The following is a 21433-nucleotide window of genomic DNA, read 5'->3' as shown; positions in this document are numbered from 1 at the left end:
CAGTATGCTTTTTTTCCTGGCGAAAAATGATTCAAATGTTTATGTCCATTCAACTTTCATAGATGAATTTGTAAATGTATGTTTTTATCCATATTATTCCCAAAGGTATATACAATCATTTTGAAAATGAAACAAAAATGTGAATGTGGAGCAGAGCTGAAAGGGAAGTTCTCATAAGCAGAATTACTGGAATTTTATTTACACGTAGGGAGATGGCCATTTTACCAGCTTGTGCCAAAATAATGACATCACAAAATGAAAAAACTGGCACAAAATCTTGCTGTTCTGAGCTTTAAGCTTTAAGCTGGTCAGCTCAACTTAGAATGCTGATCAGGAAAGATTTTTTTTTTTTTTAAAAAAAAAAAGCAAGCTATCACACGTGTTGAGAGCTTCATCTGTGCAAACTTGTAGCGTAACGGAGACCCTTTTCTCCCTCGGCCAGAAAACACAGACCTAAGCCCCTACCACTAGTTTAGTCCCCCTCCTGATGTCGACGTGAAGAGAAAATGAATGCCGCTGTTTATAGGAGTTTTAGGTGAAGCACATAAATACATAAAGTCTTCGGATTGGGCCAGATTTAACGTTGGCTCTGATGCACTCCTGTGAACCTTCGGGAGAGATCGTTCCAAGCTTTCTAACACTGACAAAATCTGGAAAGAGAGGTATTAGATCACATGAGATTTTCTTATCATCCAAAAATACAACAGAACAATCCTAATCACATTCAATAATTTTTTTTCAAAATTTCATAAGCTAATCAAATTAATCAAAACCAAATGACAAGCAGGTATATATATGTATGTATATCAGCCTAAGCAGGGATTTATCTAGCTATTTTGTTTTACTTCCCTTTTCATATACAAAGGAGAAAAATGAGAGCCGCAGACTCAAGCTGGGCGCCAGAGGCGCGAATCTGCTAGGGGGTCCAGGAAATTTTTTAAATAAATGGAGGAAAATCCTGCATTCTGAGAGCTTCTGAGGGTCATTTCTAGACCTTTAACAAGGGGAAAAAAACTACATGTTTTAGACAAAATATGAAATAACAAAAGTAAGTTAAAATCAGGTCAGTGCTTTATTTAATTTTCTCTCTGAATTCCTCATCACAAATCAATTTTCCTGTTTTTCTTGTTTCACTTCTAACATCGTTGTTGTTGTTGCCCCACTCTTCCGATTCATGTTCCGTCTGACTTGCTGACTCATCTTCACTTTCTTTAAGTTTTAACTCTACGTATCTTTCTTTTCTTTTTTTTTTTCTGAAGCCTTGAAAAGCTTCTCAATTGTTGGCATCCTGACAGCATCTTTTTTTCTAATTCTTTTCATTTAAGAGTGCGTTGTGCAACATCATGGACATGGCACATGTTTACCGATCAATATCAATTAGAAGCTTAAATATGTCTGACTCTCGATCTTACTTTAAAAGTGTTTGAGTGATGAGGACAGTAAATTAGGACATACAGTTGAACTTCAATCGGACAAAAATGGGAACTTTACAAAAGATGTTTTAAATATTCTCTGTTTAATAGCGGAATTTTCTATCTGAAAAGGGGGAATTTTTACACCTTTTTTAAGAGTGGAAAGGTACCGTTTACCGGTAGTAAAAACAGCCTTGATAAATCCCTGCTAAGGCAGATATACATGTAAAAGAAGTACAAAGCATTTTAAGAAGCTAACCATATAACCACTGACAAATCTTTTAAAGGATTTTTCACTTTCTCACATCCAAAATGAATTCCATGTACCTGTGGAAATAATGGCCTCTGTTCTCTGTCATATTTACAGCAGTCCTGCATGAGGATCTTGAACCTCTTGGGCGTGTCTTTCCTTGCCTTACTGAGATCAGGCCTCAGTGTCCCCTTACCCACCATGTATAAAATCTACAAAATCAGAGACAAAACTACAACCAAGAGGGTATAAAATCACTCTTAATTTCCATTTAACACCACATACATGTATTCAAATTGTACCTCTAAGGCTTCTTGTCTTTTACATACCAATTCATTTACCCTGTACATGTACCATACTTTAAATTCAAAGACTTATTTAAAATTTTTCTCTCCTTTTTAGAATGTAGTTACTGTAAACGTGGAAATTTTGACGACGTGCTAATTTTGACTATATTGACGATTTTTCTTTTCTCGTCAAAATTTCCACTCGTCAAACTTCATATCATATATATAGCGTCACAATAGTCATTGATCGTCGTACAACTTTACCGCTTAATTTTCTCGGCTTCCCCCTTTAGATCAAAGTTACTGTTTAATTTTTTTTTGTAAATACGGTAGTTATGAAAACATATAATCATAGTTTTAAAAACAATGGAGTATGTCATAAACAATTATTACCCATGGTCACAACATTCTAATTTTGCGTAATTATCACGCCGTGTTTGACCTACTTTGTCACCTCAGGCAATCGGTCTCGTATAATGAAAACAAAATACAATAGAGCCATTAATTCAATCAAATCTTATACACTGTAGATGGTTTTTACAAGCAAAATTAAATTTTATTGATGAGAACGCTTGTAAATGAGTTCCCGAGGAAGTCGCGGTCCTTGCTTATAACATCGTGAACTCGCACAGAGCGGCTTAATCGTAGACGTTCTCAAGTCAACTAATTATGCCAATGTTTCCGTCAAGTTTTTGGTCCTCTAGCTTCTGGCGAACTTACTCTGAATACTAGTTTTGAAACTCGTTGTTTTAGGAGTTCTTTGTATTCATTTTTTGTTTTAATCTTGTGAAATCAAAGATATACATAACTCTTGATTCAATATTTCGTCAAAATTAACACTCGTCAATTTCTGTAAACAAAAAATCGTCAATTTTTCAACTCGTCAAAATAACCACGTTTACAGTATCAAATTCTTACACACCTTTATCTTGCAGTTCTTTAAAGCATACATATAGATAAAATTATAAAAGTTGAAGTTATATTGAAACCATATTCAATAAGTTTTAATATTGGACTATTTGATGTATAACACTCTCTTTATCATTCTCTCATTCTCGCTAAACACTTCATCAACACTTTGGGGGAGGGGATACAACATTCCCCCCTATGGACCCATAGGGAAAAAATGGTGACTTATCAAGGGGAAAAATCTTATTCTGGTCCAACAGTATATTTCTTCTTTGTTATCTTTAGCTTTTTAGACATCATCAGAACTGACCTGGTCTTTGTTACTTATGTTGCTGTAAGGAAGTGACTGTGTCATTAATTCGTATAACACAATTCCAAAAGCGTAGACATCTGATTGATTCGTGTAGGGATTGGCTTCCTTCATTCGTATGACCTCAGGGGCCTAGAGAAAAAAAAAACATAGTAATTATTACTGGAAGGTCATCTTTCATTATTAGATTTTATCTGAAGACAAAAACAGTTTCTTGTGTCATGAAAGCTATATGTTACATATACTGTAGATCACTAAATTTTTCACAACTTTTGTGACACCTTATTTATTTGAGATTGTTGTTTGATATTCATAAGCAAAAGAAAATTTTTACAAATTTTGGTTATTGCACTATATAATCTTGTCTAATACAATTATACACGAGAATGAAATTTTCACAAACAGGCAGTCTCGCCTAATTACATGTAAATAAAGTTCCCGTGAACAAAAAGTGATTACAGTAATTAATAGGTAAATGTTTCAAATATTTTATTTTTCAATATAAAGAGAACCCATGAAAATATTAAACTCTCAGAAGTCTTGAACTTTTCAAATCTCTATTTCCATTAGTCTTGATAAATGGTTCAATGTTAAAAAAAAAAATGTTTCAATGTAGAGTTTTATAAGAAACATACTTTTCTGTAAAAGTGCAGTACATTCCTTGTCTACAATACAATCAGATAAAACACATCACAACCTACCATCCATAATATGGACCCACTGGGTTGTTGGAATTGATGTGACCCACTCCACCTTGTTTTCATGGTGGCCAGTCCAAAATCACCTATTTTTACCGTTAAATTTTCCGTTAAAAATATATCTGATTTATAGTTAAAGAATTCTTTTTCTCTCTTCTATGAATCATAAAGATTTATTTTGATTTCTACTATCATGCGATGATTCAGAAGACAAAACGTGAAAAATAAAGTTTGGAAGTATCTAATCCTTTTTCAAAGTAATCGTTCTTAGAGTTTTCTCAAACATTACAATTGACATATCAACTTTTTATATACACTGTAACATCTTTATAATAAAACCAAGGCTGTTGGAAATACTGTAGTTACAATAAGAACATAAGTCTTTGTTTAGATAAAGCCTGTTCCAGGAACTGGAATCTTTATATGTACTGAGGGACAAACATGCATGCATTTTATCTCATTTTTCTAAATCTACATGTATATACCCAGTACAAGAAAAGGATACTGTTTGACTTTAAATCTCTGTGAATAATAGATTTTGCATGGAGGTAACTGAAAAATAAAATTCAAATAAATCAATTTTTAAACTGAATTCATAGAACGATTCTTTTATATTTGCAGCTTCAGTGTATGAATTTCAGCAAAAACACAGTCCTGATGACACTTACTCCATGCCCTGCGCCGTCTGTCGGGAGATTTCCATTATCGTCAACATTTCAAATTTGATATCGTCTTCATGAATGTGTTTGTATAAACTGGAACCTTCACACCACTGGGTAACTATGGCTAACTGGGGCTTTGACGTCCATCCCATGAACAGAAGAATGTTTGTGTGTCGAGTTTTCCTACATTAAGAAAGTTTGGATCACATGCATTTTTACACAGGATGGATGAGTACAGAAAATAAGATCTGACTTAAATAAATGTCTACATGGTCATTGAACATTTTCTTCTGTTCTTTCTCACACTCTGACTGTTCCTACAATGCTGTGTGCATTTTATTTAGTCTTTTAACATGTTGAAAGTAGTGTCTCACTTTCACTATTATTAGTAAGAGTTATCTTTCTTAAAATTATGTAAACCTTGTATTCATTTCACCTCACCCCCACTCCCTAGATAAGTACTTTTCTAACTACTGTACCTACCAAAGGTGATCTAACCCTTCTTATCACTAAATAAACATCCTTCTGTGGTCCCTTTCACAAAAAATATTATGACTACAGTGCAAGAAAAAAAATTTCCAATTCTCCAACAAGCATCTAAGCTGTACATAGTTGCTATAAAAAATCTTATATTTCTATTACATTATATTACATTGTAAATAATATTTTTGAAAAAATGAATGTCTTTATTAAACAAAGAATTAAATATTTGTCAAATTTTTATCTTAGTCGTACTAAGATTTTTGTGAAAAAGGCCACTGATTACTACATGTAATATTATATGATCACATAAGAGTATTATCAGCATGATGTTCATTTTTGACTGACCTTAAAACAGCTACTTCATTTTTGAATGCCCTCAGCTGTTGAGGGGTAGGAGCTGTGACATTGAGGCGTTTGATCGCCACGTGACCATGGTAATACCCCCGATACACAGTCCCAAATGACCCTGACCCTATCCTCTTGTGCATTTGTATCTGATCACCGTTGATTTCCCAGTCCTCTCGCGGATGATTTTCTCCTGTCCGATGCTACATCATAAAACAAATGAAGAATAAAGTTTTCCTTTCAACAGATGAAACATAATCAGCCTCTTGTTTCCATAAGATATTTGGGACTTAATTTAAGATCATTTTTTAAGTAATAGGAGGGGGAAAAAAGAAACATCTCTTTGAGTTCTTTTTTTTAAGTTTGCTTATGAACACATTGTAACTTTTGAAGACTTTGAATTGTCTTTTAGAATCCTACACATTGATTGTCTTTTACAGTAAAAATGGAATCATGGTTGTCGTCACGGCTGCCCTACCTTGGCCTCCTGACCCGTCTGTGGGGGTGGCGGCTGAGGTATAGGCTTGGACTGATTGGATAACACAGGCAGGGTATTGTTTCTTTGTGTTCCTGAAAAAAAAAATAAAACAAAAAGATAAGAACAACTGAGTGTGACAAAGACACCAAGATCTTTCAAAAATACATTGAATTTCATAAAATCCAACCCAAAAAATGGTGGCAATTTTTAAAATGATATCATGATAAATTACAGTACATGTACTTTTATTTGCGATTCTTCAGTTTCATATTCATCCCCATTAAGATATTCATTTTTGTGACACACTGTAAACATTCTACCATTAATGCAGAAGAAATGGTTCACAGCTAGGAATTTTTTCCAGTAAAAGGTCAAAAACCTTGCAGATTTTTCCTACACATGACTCACAGAAAACATAGAAAATTTGGTTTACAGTATTCATGTCATTTTCAAACAAGAAGAAATATTATGTCAGTGAGGATGGGTTTGTTAATGACTTCTGGTGGATCAGAGATGATTGTGAAATTGTAGTAGAACAAACCAGGTCTATTATTAAAACACTCAATATCCTTCATAGCTAGAAGACTGTGTCCTTAATAAACTCTATAACTGTTCGGGAAAACTATATACTGCATCACATCACACAAGCCAATCAAAGACTAACAAAAAAAATTCAACAACTGCAAAAATTCACTGTATCAAATCTGTGCATATAAAAAGATTATTCAGCAAGACTTTTATAAAATATCTCTCTCTCTCTCTCTCTCTCTCTGATACTTTGATTACACAAAAATCTGAACTAGATGAACAGACCTTGAAAATACCTGGTAAGACTTGATGTAGGTGCTTATTAAATGGAAATACTATTAGTACTGACTATTTCAGTGATCATAAGATTAATGGGAAAGGGTCTAATTTTGAATACAAATACGTTTACATGGACCTGTACACAGATACTGGTATCAAAGAGTTAGTAATGGACCCACGTTGTACTTTGTACAGAATTCATCTTAAGCATCACTAACGATGAAATGTTTTACGAGTGTCAGTAGAATTTAAACATGGAAAATGTGACTCCTGTGTCATTGTCATGAATAAATATTTCTTTTCTATTAACAAAACTAAAAATACCAAAAAATCCTCAATCATAAAAATATAATAATTTTTGTTCCTCTGCATGACTTCAATTTTTTTTTTTTTTTTTTTTTTTTTTTTTTTTTGAAAAAATGATGACACAAGAACCAAATCATTCCACTGTTGTGTTTGAAGAGGAAAAGCCACAATAAAAAAAATCATAGTCCCACACACAAAGCACACACGGTTACCATAGCGATGCTTTGGTGTAGGCTTGCTACATGTGCCATCACTGGCATGACGTTTGTCTTTGTAATGTCGAGGGTGACCCGAATCTGGAATTAACAGTCCATGTCTAATAAATTATTTTTTGTAGTGATGTCAGTTTCATTTCTCCCAACAGAGAAATCTTATATTTCATAGAAAATATAATTCATAGTGTTATAGTTGAACCAAAGCTTCATTGTAATGTTTTGTAAACTAAATGACTGTGTTCCCAAAACTTCTGATAATGTATCTTCAAGTTAAAAATGAATCTCATTGGTATTTATCAGAAATGATTTTACTTAAAACAAAAAATAGTAATGCAAGCCTCCTCTAAACGAGGAGAAGAAAGCACATTAGAAAATGCTTGGTAATTATTCTTTAGCAGAATTGAGCAAAAACGTTTCAGACCTGCTACTGTAGATCACTTAATTTTCCCAATACCTGATTTTTGTGAGATTTTTATTTCATATTTATAAGTGAGACAAAATTTTTATGAATTTTGGTCATTGCTCTGTAAAATATACATGATAATGAAATTTTTTCGAGCAAACAGTATCGTGTAATTAGGCGAAAATAAAGTTCTCACAAATAAAAGTGATTTACAGTAATCTGCAAGAGAAATCAAGTTAAAGCTACTTTTTATATTGAAATATACAGAAAACACAACGAGTTCCAATATCTATCATGCTACGTTACGGTGCAGTTTATCACTACTGATGCTACAAAACTGAAAAACATCAAAAAAGTCCATACCTTCAATATTCGGGGAAGTAAATGGAAACTTCTCCTGAGAAACAAAATAGAATAATATTAGCAATAACACAGTATGAAATAGCTCTTTACATGTTAACTGTTAAATGAATACTTCAAAACAACATAGGTAATCAAAGTTTATGAAGCTCACTTCTACCAATGTCACCTAAACGTAAGGCAAGTCTTACACCAAATAAAATGTTCTAGCCTAGATCTCTAAGATGCAATATCCATGCAAGTTTTGATCTGCATGGGTAAAGTTTATAGTTTTATTTGGGAATGAAATACTTGGAATAAAATGACAGCTGCAGAATCTTAAGCAGGTCTGTTAGTGTACATCACTGGATGCAACATCCATGCAAGTTTGGACTAGGAAAAGCTTATACTTACTTGGAAATGGACCTACTCTAAAAATTTTAATGTGTTCCATCCAAAAAATGCATTTGGATACACCATTTAAAGCAATAATTGTCTTGCTAGTGTGTATCTCTAGATGCATAATTCATGCAAGTTAAGTCAAGAGAGGGTTCATAGTGACCTGCTCCAAAAGCTTTAACCTGGTCACTCCTTTCGAAAATGTAGGTCAGATGCAATATTTGAAGCAAGGCTGAAGTGTGTATCCTTGGTCCCTATTCGGGTTATAGTTACTTGAAAATTTACATGCTTCTAAAACTTTAACCAGGATTCTGAGAACGGGGTACAGAGTAAGCACTTTGAGGTGAGCTAAAAATAGTGCTTATTTGGAATACTATCAACTGCAGCAAACTTTCAAGTTTAAGAAGCAGTTTCTTTCCCCTCCCCTTCCAAATAAAGCTTCAAATAGAAATTCATACAAAGCATATTGCCATAAGAAGATAATTACCAATAACTCAATAACGATACTTCGAAACATACATGTACATGAAAACATAAATACACAAACAAGGAAAAAGTATGCAACATTTTTATCATTACATTAAAATAAATTTCTACATATCAAGAATTTTTTTTTTTTAAATCCCTAATCAAATTTCATTTCTAAAGGATTTTTATCAAATCTGTGTGTCAGAATGTAAAATATATACATGTATCAGTATATTAAAAAAAAGTATCAATGAAACTTAAGCATGTCCGAGTTAAAATGCTTTCCCCAAAGACATACAAAGATACAGTTAAACTATTATGATTATTAAGCTTCACAAGTACATGTAAATTATATTTCAAGAAAAAGAATTCTGCATTACAGGTCTATATACAATGTATATGTATTTAACATTTTGACTGCATGTTCTTTGTTATATTTTTGTAAACCTTTGGTGTATATACATGTACTTGATAAATGTTTAATTCCTGATTTTTTTATTCTACTGTATAAAAGTTTCAGTTATAAACCTGTCATAATCATAAAAATTTCAATCATGTTTAGAAAAAAAAGGTTTTTTCAGAGACAGAATACAATAATATTATACTTTTTTTGAACATTTCTGTACAATATCTGTAATATACTTGCCATGCAATTTTAAAGGAGGAACCTGAGCGTGAACTTTGATTCTCTTACCTACCACTTGGGATATCGTCAGTACCTACCCTTAAATCATCTTGAGGTGGTGGGGTGTTAATGTTCCGTAGATTGGGTTCAGATGTATACAATGGCGATGAGTTTACTTGAGATGTGAGGCTGTATAAGGCAGGAAATAGATGTATCTCATAAATCATGGGAAACTTTACTTTCTCTTTTCTGTGTGTATATGAAAGCATGTGACCTTTTTTTTTAGTATGTGCGATGGCAATTGCCTGCACAGTAAACTGAAGACATATGGTATGTAAAACAACCTCTTCTCTCAAAGTATTTCAGTTTTAGACGTCCCTTCAACTGAAATGTAGATGGGTTTGTAAAAATCTAACTTGACCCATTTTTCCCTTCTTTTTTTTTTTTTTTTTTTTGGGGGGGGGGGGGGGGGGGGGGGGGTTTAAAACTGACCTATTTGCAGTTTTCTTAAGACCAAATTCAAGCAATCAATGCATGGAAAGATAATCCATGTATTGGCTCAGAAATAGGGACAGGGCATGGGGAAGGGGCGGGGTAACTTTTCCACATTCTCAATGACTCTGGACTGCCCTCAACCAATCAAAACTTTACCTCTGAATGGTCAGGATGCGTGTCCGTTATATTTATATTAACATTAGGTGCCGATTGTGAGCGGCTGCGACTGAACCGATCTTCCTTGTTCTGAGAAAACCCCGGATCCGCCAACTTGCTGAAATTTCGAATATGAATGCATATATATATTTGAATATACATATTTGTCAGAAACATGCAGAGTTAGAAAAGATAGCACAGATCAAGAAAAATGGCAAAGGCAAAATTAGCAGGTTACCTAGCCTTAAACAATGGATAAGGTCATCTCAAATATGAAAAAATAGAACACTTTCAACTTTATTTAAATATTTTCTTAATCTACTGGTACCAAATTGTAATAAATCTTTTAAGGAGTGCTTTCAGTAAAAAAAAAAAGTCACTGTGTTATATTTAGACGATACACAAAATTAAATTGAACTTTTGAGACTATCTTTTTATCAATTCATTTATATTTATAGCTTTTCTTTAGATGACCATACCCAAACACATAATATGAACAGTGATAGCAACTTTGTCAGTATTGAAGATAAATTTCTGTAAAGAAACTGTGAAGGGTATATAACAAAATCTTAAGTGTGAAACAAAATATGTCTATTATTAAAGGTGTCCTTTTTTTTCTTTGTCCAAACTAACAGTGATTACTAAAACTATTTAGTACTTAAATAAAACTCCGTGATATCAAAAAATGTGATTCAAATACATGACACTGTGTTTCTAAACTAAGTGACTTAGTTACTTTACCTAGAGGATGAGTGCTAATTTTTAAATTGAATAATGTACTGGCCCTTAAATCTGTAAGTATGGTTAAGTAAACTTATCCCTCTATATTGCCTTAAATTTTCTACCATGATTAATTATTTGAGTAAGAATCTTCCTGCTGCCAGGAAAACCTCTAGACTAAGAGAGATAACTCTATAATTGCTAATTCACCATTTTCAAAATTAAAATTTTCATCATAATATGATGATTTCTCTAAAACTTTAGTCCATATGTTATACAGAACTTGCTTTAACACCATCATCTGTTAGACAATTCTCATAATTAAAGAAAAATTCCCATTTAAAGAGGTAAAGGCCTGTTCATCTTTAAATTACAATATAATCCATGAAATCACTTGCTCATTCAAATTTTATATTTCTACTTTTGATTTAATTTTACTCTATGCTTTTAGTGTGGTTTAATTTTTCAGTCCTAAAAATGATAAAAATTTACTGAATATCAGTCATTATTTTCTAGAATTGTGATAATACATAGAGATTTTGAGGTAAATTATTTTTTTCTCTCACAAATTTAGAATGAAGATAGATTTTCATTCATTTTTACTTTATTTATTTAGGAGAAAAGTCTAAGATGAAGAACAGTTTCCCAATTTCTGTAGCATTCTTGCTCTAGCAATAGCTAATACTGAAGCTGTGAAAAAAACATGCAAAACAAAGACCAAACAACACTAAATTCAGAAGCAACATAAAAATGCATGGCTACAATTTTCAACAAAACTGGCACTCAAATAACTGGGAAAAAAACAACAAAACTAGATATGCATAACACAAATAAAAGTGATATTAATACAGAAAATCGTGAACAAACAGTAAACAAAGAAACCGGGTCACATGGTCAATCTAGACAGTCATGCTAGGAATTTCAGCAAGTTGAACTGAAAAAGACATCTAAGACAAATTTTCATACAAGAACTTCTCTATAATTATCAAAGCAAGGAAAGTTCAGTTGTTTGAGACTTAGAGGTTTCAGCAGTTCATGGGCTTCATTTTTTTCAGAGGCCAAAGAGTTTTTATTCTTATTTTTAAAAAATTCAAATGCTTTAATGCATTTAATTCCTTTTTTGTTCACTACTCAAGCAAGAAATGAAAAAAAAAAAATATTTTTTCTTTTTTTTTGACACTATGCATCAAATAGCATTCCATTTTTTTTTTCCGGGGATAAACAAGAATTTTCTATGGAAAACAAGTTTGGAACATGCATAGTCTCTTAGAAAAAGCTTTTGATTTATGGGAAGAGGTAAACTAGAGCAGTATAGGCCTTCATCATCGACAGGCTACTCAGGCAAAAAAAAATAAAGGACAGGGGAAGTAACTTCTCCAACAGGAGTATTATGTGAGAGACAAGTCAAATCACTGCTTTCAAACACAGAAAATAACTTAAAATTATTAATGTCCATAAAAACAAACATATATAACAATTATTACATGTACATAAAATGAAGATCTACTTATACAAATAAAAAACATAGATTGAACAACTGTGCCAAATTTATCACAACAATAGCTTGTCACACATTAGCTGAAAAAACTAAGACTTTGAAAATTATTAAATAAATTAAACTACTACAACATCAATTCTATTAAAACAATACTTCAGAGGCAAACAGTATTTCATTTCATTTAAAACACATATATATGCATATTCATTTTTAAGTCCATCTACTGACAGTTTCTAAATCAAAAACAACATATTTCTTACTAATGGGACTTATACCTCTTATGGGACAACTATGGAAAGGGCATACTTTAAAATGGCTTAAAAATTAAAAGGACTCCACCATCTTGCCAAAAAATTGTTACTAGAGTCATGTGACCTGAATTGAAATGTAATTGGTCAAAAGTTTTAAACACTATCAGTTGTGAACAATCTTTAGGTTGAGTATGAATGTATAACTTTTCAAGTTATAACAACGGCCCACAGAACATTTAACTTCTAAGCCATGTCACCTTGAAACTAATTCAACCAATCATTGCTAAGAAACCTTACAGACCTCTTTTTCACAAGTAATCTTTGTGTCAAGTATGACCCCCTGCTACTCCTCAAAACACAATTAAAGTTTTGTCTTTCAGAATTGTAATTTTTGAGCCCTTCTGAATTTTACTCTTCTGAACCCTGTGGCCTTGACATTATTTAACTGACCTTTCATCAGGGTCATGACATATTCAAGGATAATAATCAACACCCTTGTCAAGTACTGTGGTTTCATCATTATTCGTGGAACACCAATTTCCGTGGATTTCGTTGTTGAGTTGATCCACGAAATCAAATGTTCATCGAAGTTTTGCGCCTCCATTTGATTTATGATAAACCTTTAAAAAGCCTATTACGACTTTTGTTGATACACCCCCTTTCCCACCAGTTTGGCTTTATTTTATCACTTTAAGAATATTAGAAAAATACTATTAGATAATTATCTGAAAATTTTTAGTCAATATGTATAAATATTCAACACGGAGATAAACAAACAACACGTAGAACTGTTAACGCAGTGCATTTACCAATCAATGGGATAACACGAAGGGTGATAAATAATCAAATGTAAACGTGTGAATTCGTTATTCTCAAACAAAATAAGAGTCCAACACCAATTATCATCTGCACAATGAAAACACAATATTTTTTGTTGTTGTATGATCATTATCCACGAATTTACGTATCCTCGAAACAGTGATTTTTACTAAATCCACGAAAATTGATGCCAACGAATATTAATGAAACCACAGTATGCTCTTCTTAAGTTATTCAATCATAAAATCAAAGTTTGGACAAGAATTCTACATTTCAAACCAAGAGACCTTGGCCCTGTCCAACTGAATGTGACCTTGACCCTGTCCAACTGAATGTGACATTGATCCTGTCCAATGAATGTGACCTTGACCCTGTCCAACTGAATGTGGCCTTGACCCTGTCCAACTAAATGTGCTGGTTTGTTACACACTCTCGGTTTCAAAGTTATGGCCATGAACCCCAATGAATTTTACACTTCTGAAATCTATGTCCTTGACCTTTTTTAAAATTACTCTGGGTTGAGGACATATCATAAGTCACAAGCAACCTTAACTGTTACAGACAAAAAATGTATATGGAAATACAGACAGATGGACAGGTTGATTCCAGCATACCCCATTTGCGAGGTACTGTATGTAATAATATCTAAGACCCTTATTAACAGAGATCTTGGCTTCTGCTCTTTGCATACAGAACTTTCAAATTCAGACTGAAAATTTCTGATCAGTGTTTCCTGTTTACCAATTATAGTTGGCTGAATTTTGATCTTCAAGTACTCAAAAGATGTTGTTTTCTATATCACACCAAATACATTTTATATTAGCATTTCTGATTGACAGAAAAATTTATAAATAACTGAAAGTATTAAATGAATATGCATAAATATGCATGAATATGCAAAAAAAGCCTCAAGTGTGGAAAATAAACTTTAAAACTATTAATGAATTCGAGACCAGACTGACAATGATGAAAGGGTAAATTTATGTTAATCAGTAAGAAATGTTCATCTAAAACTGAATGCTCTATAAAGCAAAGAGAAACAACCATATATCAAAAACACTGCATTGTTAACAGAAACTCTTCGATTATCATGTAACATCTCCTACTTTGCAAATACTTACGGTTTGAACATCCCCGGGTAATGTAAGGAATCGGACACAGGGTAACAGAAGGGTTGTATTTTGTCGCTGCAGCGCTGATGAAATCGAATTCCACACGTCTGACAGCGAAAACTTTGAAACAAGGACTTCCCACAGCCATCACAGAATGTTAAAAGTAAAAATGTTTTTCTAACCTGCAAGGAAGAAAGAGTAGGAAGAATCTTGTTAATCCTTTCTTTAAACATCCTGCCTGAACAATGCTGAAATATCTACCTGTCACATATATATGTATACATCATTACATGTAAGTCTTATTGTGCAGAAAAAATAAACTATTAAATACAATCATATAAAGTCATCAGTTTACACCTCTAAATATCAGTAAATACATGTATAACAACTGAAAAATATAGAAACATTCTCTCAAGAAGGCTACACTAAGGTTAATAAGACTGAACAATTCAGATCAATACCATTTCCTGATTCACTTCATTTCATTTGTTAAAGATTAGTATAAAGATGATTTTCCCAAAACGAGACTGATACCTATTCCTTATTATAAGGTATGCTTTATGTATGTTACACACCCAAACTCAATAAATTGGTGCAATTCAAGATATTTTTTCTTCAAAAATTGACTTTTGATTATCCATCTGCAAATAACATTTTCGGATAGATCAACATATCAAGTTTGTATTCCCAAAGATTTTTCAAGTTAAGTTCATTGGTTGAGAAATTACGTCAATTTGAAATAAAGGTGTATTGTTGATCATTATTTGCTGAGAAACAAGCGTTACGTATCATATTAAAGTTTTCCTTTAAGATTTTAGGGTGAAATAATATAGATTGTAATAAATCCTCAATGTCAAAAGCAAATCAGTCTATTTACTTTCGTGATAAGACAAAAAAGGTCAACTGTCATAATGTATTTAATGAATTGATGCAATCAAATTATCGTATTATATTTTTTTCTTCAAATGAATTTGACATTCTCTAAAATTTTATATTTCAAATATGCTTCAAGAAAAATCAAAACTGCCCAGCGCAAATGGGGGTTCTAAATGAAAAGAGGATCCATTTATAGAAACGTTAAATAAAACGTTGTTCATGAATTGTGATCTTGTTCTTATTTACACTTTCAAATGCAACAACGTTCGTATGTAACGAATGTTTCATGAGAAGTAATATTTACTGTTTTTAAGATTAATTCCAACAAAATGGACCAATTCATGAGATGTAATTTCTGCTCTACTTGTGCCATGGAATTGAAAATGTCAAAAGAAATCATAATTTGAACTGCATCATATATATCATCGTGTCATATTTTCCTTGAACTGTACTATATGTACAAACGGATAAGAGATATATGTAAAATTGTCTGTATAGACGTTTTAACAGAACCTAAAATAATGTAAATAACAATTTTTCTGATGACTTTTAGCTTGAAATCATTTGACCATAAATGGAAACTTCCTTCGTATTTCTGCTTGGGTCAATGCCATAGTTCAACTAAAATAAAATGCTGAAACGTACGTTACTTAACATAAAATGCGAGTTTAACAGTATCAAAATTATAAGAGAGAAACAAAAAACCCTGATGTAGATTCAGAATAGAAACTCAAGCCTTTGTTTAATCAATATCATATGATTCAATCTAAAAATGTCTTTCGAAATAATTTCAATTAATGTTTTTCTTCAGAATTAATGTGTGTGTTCAATAATGCGTCTCTAGAATCAGTTTATATTAAAATTTATGCAACTTAAGCTTAAAATGATACAAATCAATCAATAAAGTTTACATTCGACCAATTAGTCATGAAAGAAATTCCGTAAATATTGTTGCAATTTTGATATATGATTTGTTAAAAATTTTGTAACATTCGTTACCTTCGGTAACGAATGTTTCAACACCTTTCAAGACTAATAGAGGACATTCAGGTGTAGATTGATACTGGTTGCGTAGTTGTTGTCGGTCGTTATATAAATATTAAAAGTTACATACTAATTCATTCCATTTGATTCATTGCTGTTTCATTCTAGAAAACAAACTCACCAACACTGTCTAGACTTTAGAAAAAAATCATATAAAGGCAGTACCGTACTCCGGATGTCAAAATTTGAATACTGGCGCAAAATATTTGACTACGTATATGTGCAGAAGATGTTTGAACTCATAAATCATTCTTTTTTAAGAGGTTTGGTAACGAATGTTTCGGTAACGGTTGTTTCATTTAATCATTTTCTCTTAAATAGTAAGCTAACAATAAGACATTGTTAAATCATGGTTGGAGCATGGAATACAGTTGTTGGATAGAAGAAAAAGAATCACATGTTTAACTATGATATCATTCTATTTCATCTATTAAACTAATACAACGAATGTTTCATGTCTATCCATACGCATGTAAAATAGGAAGATAGAATGTAATTTCAAAGTATTGGTAACATATACAAGGCTTTGTACCATTTATTTTTAATTTTCAAGAAGTTTCCTTCAAAATAAAACGTATTCCAATCTTACAGGCATACAATACCGAATACTCATGCTATATTTAATGTCACAGACCGTTTTTATTTTGTTTCTGGCGACATGGGGATATCAAATCAAAGTTTGGTAATATATTTGTGATTATGCTCAATAATTTATTAAAAGCATTTTACAAATAAATGTTTTGAAGACATATGCTATCTAATTTAAGATTCAACTGTTATTTGTACAAAAAATAGCCATTAAGTGTAATTATTCGATGTTGGCGACAGTAACGTACGTTTCAAAAATTCACTATATGCCAAATAAAATATCTCAATATGATTTGTTCACTTCATTTTTGTATTTTTGCCTTAAAGGTTACATATTCATGCATTCATTCAAAAGGTATTTTCTTTGACATTTCTTTATTTTTTTACGCTTAACCCCCAGCGACATCATTTGCACCATTTTATTGAGCTTGAGTGTACACCATCTTCAAAAATATAACTTACTCTATCTCAAATTCATACGTCTTTGCATAACATACCCTTTGCTATTCAACCCTTACTTATGTACTTTCTGCTATATGGATCACCATCTATTATATATGATGATATGCTGCTGACCCTGCCTAGCATGGTATCCAACCTAATGTAACCTTTGCTATATGACCTATACAATAATAATATATTTAATATGTGTAGTGATGGCAACTGTCCCTGCCTAAATAACCTTTGCTATTTGACCCCCTGTTAATGTAACCTTTGCTCTTTGACCCACGTACTATATTATGTGTGGTGATCGCTAACTGTCCCTCCAGCTTTCGCTTGGGTTTCTCACAGACATTGATGTGTTTTCCGGCTAAGTTTGCCATGTCAATGTCCCATGAGATGGGCATCCTAAAAAACAAAAATAATGGTCATGTCTGTGTACATTTAATATTTTTATGCATTTTTAAAAACATTCACAAGTTAATATTATTAATATTAACTTGTGAATGTTTTTAAAAATGCATAAAAATATTAAATAATAATAATAAATTTAATAATAAATTTATTTTGTGCATTACTAAACATCTTTCTTCTCAATTTTTTTTTTTATGGTTATGTCTTCTTTAAGTAGTTTTCTTATTCTGCCAAGTTTAATAATTAAGGTTCAAAAACCCTCTGCTAACTCATATAAAATGTTTCTTTGACTCTTATGATTTTCCAAAAGAAATGTATTTGTTAAGTAAAATACAGACAATTGTAGCATAGCTTGCGGTGCAAAATTGGACAAAAAAGACACTTCAACTTGACAAGATTATAAAGGAATCATAGACACTAATGTCATTAAAAGTTATCTCTCTTATCAGAGTATCAATGAACTTTAATTAGAGAAGGTATTCTAAATCTCTTAATTTTTCATGTTACTTTAAGCCAACAAAGCTTCAGAACAAATTTTATATTTTCAGGGTTTGACACTATTGGCACATCTGACCGACCCAGTCTAGTAAATGATTGGTCCGATCGTGTAAAATGTACGTGAACTAGACCGATTGGTTGTCTCAATAAAATAACTGTTAAACTCCTATTTCAGTCTTTCAAATACATAATCTACAAACTTTTAAATAAATTTTCTTATAAACCATGTATTTCCAAAGCCATCGATGTGTAAAGAAAGAAATCCCCACATGACACCATCGCTATTTTTAGCCATGGCAGCTGTAAATGACACTACTGTAGTTTAGTATCAACATAAATAGTTACGTAGAGTATAATTTTAAAGTAATTTATTTACGATAATTATTACATAAAAGTTTGTTGAATGTTCTTTAAGGCTTATAATACTCGAATGTCCCGATGAACCCGACTCAGTTGGCTGGGACCTATCGAACAGTCTGTCAAAAATATTGACACGCGCAAAACACGATGTCTTTATTAAAAATGGTTTCAAAAGTTAGCTCATTAAAATTTTCCATTATAAGAAGTAAATTTGCAAGTTTGCTCAGGCCTGGTGATTTTATGGTCAGGGCTAGTAAAAATTATCGGAAGTAGCCCGATTGGTCTAGTACTTGTAAAAGTTAATGTCAAACCCTGATTTTAGTCATTAATTACTTTTTTCCTCATCATCAATTATTATACCATAAATAATGAAATTTAAAATCCAGAGTTTAAGTTCCCCTACAGAAAATCTTGCAAATTTAATTTTAAACAAAATTCTCATAAATGAAATATGATTTACCATGTTAACAGTAAATGTTATAGACTTACTTTGTTGTGGAGTCAAAGACATTACAATTTTCTGGTAACAGATCTCTGCGAGACATTGTTTTCTTTAAACCTTCCTTCAGTATCTTTCCTGGCTCTATTTTTACCTGTGTACACATGTTTATCAAGTATAAATTTTTGGCAGCACAGTCAAAATAATATTCCCTACTTTCCTCCATCTTTGGTAGTAACTAATTCTATTTTTTAATAATAATCAAGGCATTCATATGTGTGAAAATTCTGTAAAATGCCTCAATTTCTGCACCTTGATTTTTTAGTGAATTGATCAAAAAAAGGCTTTCAACTCTTATGCTCTTTCCAATTACACTAACATGTTTATCAAAGGCAGGCTGCAAAATGCCACAAAAACTGAACAAATCGTATAAACTAACCATCTTGCTGTTATTTTCATAAGTTTTAAGTATAAGCTCTGACTAAATAAGTGTACCAGTGAAAACTGCTCATTTGGTAAGTAGGCCTTTATAATCCCATGGACAGGTTTAGGACTTGGTAGTGGATTTGGTACATTAGGTTGAGCCACGCCCCCCGAGGAGGGAAGTGTGGAGGGAGCGGGGGGTGGAGTGTTCTCCAACTCCTCATTGGGCATCTTTGCCAGTAAATCTTCCTCTTTGACTTGTAAGTCATGGATTTTGTTTGTGAGTGTTTCATATTCCTGAAAATTAGCATTTTGAAATATGATTTCATCAAATGTATGAGGAAAGCAACTCACTAAATGCCTCTTATGATATTATTATAGACAGTCTTTATTTTAGATTTTAGTCTACAAAGAACAAAAAATTCTATTACAAAAATGTTTATTACAATCTCACCTCCAAGTACATAGGATTTGGTTGTTGGTCATTTCCAAATGTTTTGTTTAATTCATCTAAGGAATCTTTTGTAAGCTGAATAACTTTTCTAATATTTTTCAACTGAAATGAGACAAGAAATCATTTCAATGACATTCAAATTTCTATGAGAATGAAACTTTAGTACATGCATGAAAAATGGAACTACTTGGGGAGCTCTACAAATAACGAATTAACTCTTTTGATCTGTGTTCTTATCATTCATTATTCTGAGCATTATTTACACATTTTTTATTGTGATTTTGAATGTTCAAGTGAAATTCTATGTAATAAACAAAACTCTTCTTTGAATCAAAAACCAAGTTTTGGGGGGAATATCCTTCACATTCTACATTAATACAAAACAATATGAGCCCAGTCCTACATTGTATAATATAGAATTTCAAATATGGTGAGTGACATTGAAATGAAAAGGTAGCGATAAATATCATTGAAAAAACATTTTGATATATTAATCATATCACTTTAAGTTATAACATGTCATTTTGGGAGAATTCAAAACATTTCTATGCAATTATTTTGAAACAGAAAATACATTATGTAAGTTTAAAGTAAACTGCTATCACTTGGAAACAATTTCTCTTTTGGGGTCTTTGTTTATTATCATAATAGCTTCAGTCACTTCACACCAAAACTGTGAAATACGGTTAATGACACTTAAATGTATGTTGAGATTGTAAACAAAACAAAACACGGGCGAGAATATTGGACGCAATGTCTGACTCACACCATGCTTTTTTTAATTTAAATTGCACAAAGATTACACAAAGCACAATCAGTGTGAAAGTAAATGCGCAGTATCTGTTAGATCAACGTTATTTTTACTACTCCCGTATGGCGTAATCAGCCGAAATAGGAACATCAGCTGTTTGAGGTGTTTCTTGAAGAGATAATTCGAACTACTTATCATAAACAAGCAATTCGGGTGAATGAGGATCTCTCGATCCCAAAGCAACGATACATACCTCATCTTGGATTTTTCCTATGTCAATGTCGTCTTCATTTTGCTGACCAGGAGGCATACAGGGTATGTCACCATTGATAACGACAGGATTCTCTACAATCTCCATTTTACCTCTCGAACGGAGGTGTTCACGTGATTTGTTAACATTAACGCGAGATCTTGCGTGGACGAAGTATCACTAGGGAACATGTCAAAGTGTAAATTAAAAAAAAATCAATTTAGCAGACAACTGTGCGCGAGAGCCCAAAGGTGTTTAGTTTTTATTTAGATTTTAAAACAATAAGATAAATATCCTCCCAAAATAAATATTTTCTGATGACTGTCTGTGTAGTTTGTACTTGTAGGCTAACTGAATTGTAATATGTAAAGTATACGTATATGTAACTTTATGTACAATGCAGAATTCTAAATACATTGGCCTATAATGTTAAGAAATACTTTCATTT

At 32.2% G+C, this 21433-nt stretch overlaps 1 protein-coding gene across 4 annotated transcripts; it reads right to left on the bottom strand.

The window, feature by feature from the left end:
* Positions 1 to 359: 359 nt before the first annotated feature.
* Positions 360 to 21126, bottom strand: LOC133195978 (serine/threonine-protein kinase B-raf-like). Of its 4 annotated transcripts, none has more exons than XM_061331971.1 (17): positions 20989 to 21126; positions 19985 to 20086; positions 19603 to 19827; positions 19158 to 19261; positions 17690 to 17804; positions 14457 to 14629; positions 10048 to 10165; positions 7929 to 7962; positions 7160 to 7243; positions 5835 to 5926; positions 5357 to 5559; positions 4535 to 4711; positions 4372 to 4418; positions 3870 to 3988; positions 3169 to 3300; positions 1740 to 1874; positions 360 to 650 (listed from the first exon to the last, which is right to left on the bottom strand). In XM_061331971.1, exons 1-17 carry the CDS (start codon positions 21091 to 21093, stop codon positions 468 to 470), a joined length of 2148 nt encoding a protein of 715 aa, XP_061187955.1. In that variant the 5' UTR covers positions 21094 to 21126; the 3' UTR covers positions 360 to 467. The 4 variants fall into 4 exon arrangements, with proteins under 4 accessions (XP_061187955.1, XP_061187952.1, XP_061187953.1 ...); XM_061331968.1 differs by lacking the exon at positions 10048 to 10165 and adding an exon at positions 9495 to 9585 and having other exon boundaries at positions 20989 to 21105; XM_061331969.1 differs by lacking the exon at positions 7160 to 7243 and having other exon boundaries at positions 20989 to 21105.
* Positions 21127 to 21433: the final 307 nt, after the last annotated feature.

This window comes from Saccostrea echinata, unplaced genomic scaffold (genome assembly GCF_033153115.1).
Source record: "Saccostrea echinata isolate AGI-Se365-2 ecotype Australia unplaced genomic scaffold, CSIRO_AGI_Sech_v1 ptg000029l, whole genome shotgun sequence".
NCBI classification, from domain to species: Eukaryota; Metazoa; Mollusca; class Bivalvia; order Ostreida; family Ostreidae; genus Saccostrea; species Saccostrea echinata.
The sequence above is the reverse complement of the archived record's forward strand: the minus strand, read 5'-3'. Positions and strand labels throughout refer to the sequence as shown.

Coding starts and splice junctions, on each gene's coding strand:
- LOC133195978 (XM_061331971.1), bottom strand. CDS start 21,093: ATGGAGATTGTAGAGAATCCTGTCGTTATCAATGGTGACATACCCTGT. Junction 3,989..4,371: donor CAGAGATTTAAAGTCAAACA/GTATCCTTTTCT, acceptor ACTATAAATCAG/ATATATTTTTAACGGAAAAT. Junction 1,875..3,168: donor ACATAAGTAACAAAGACCAG/GTCAGTTCTGAT, acceptor CTGATTTTGTAG/ATTTTATACATGGTGGGTAA.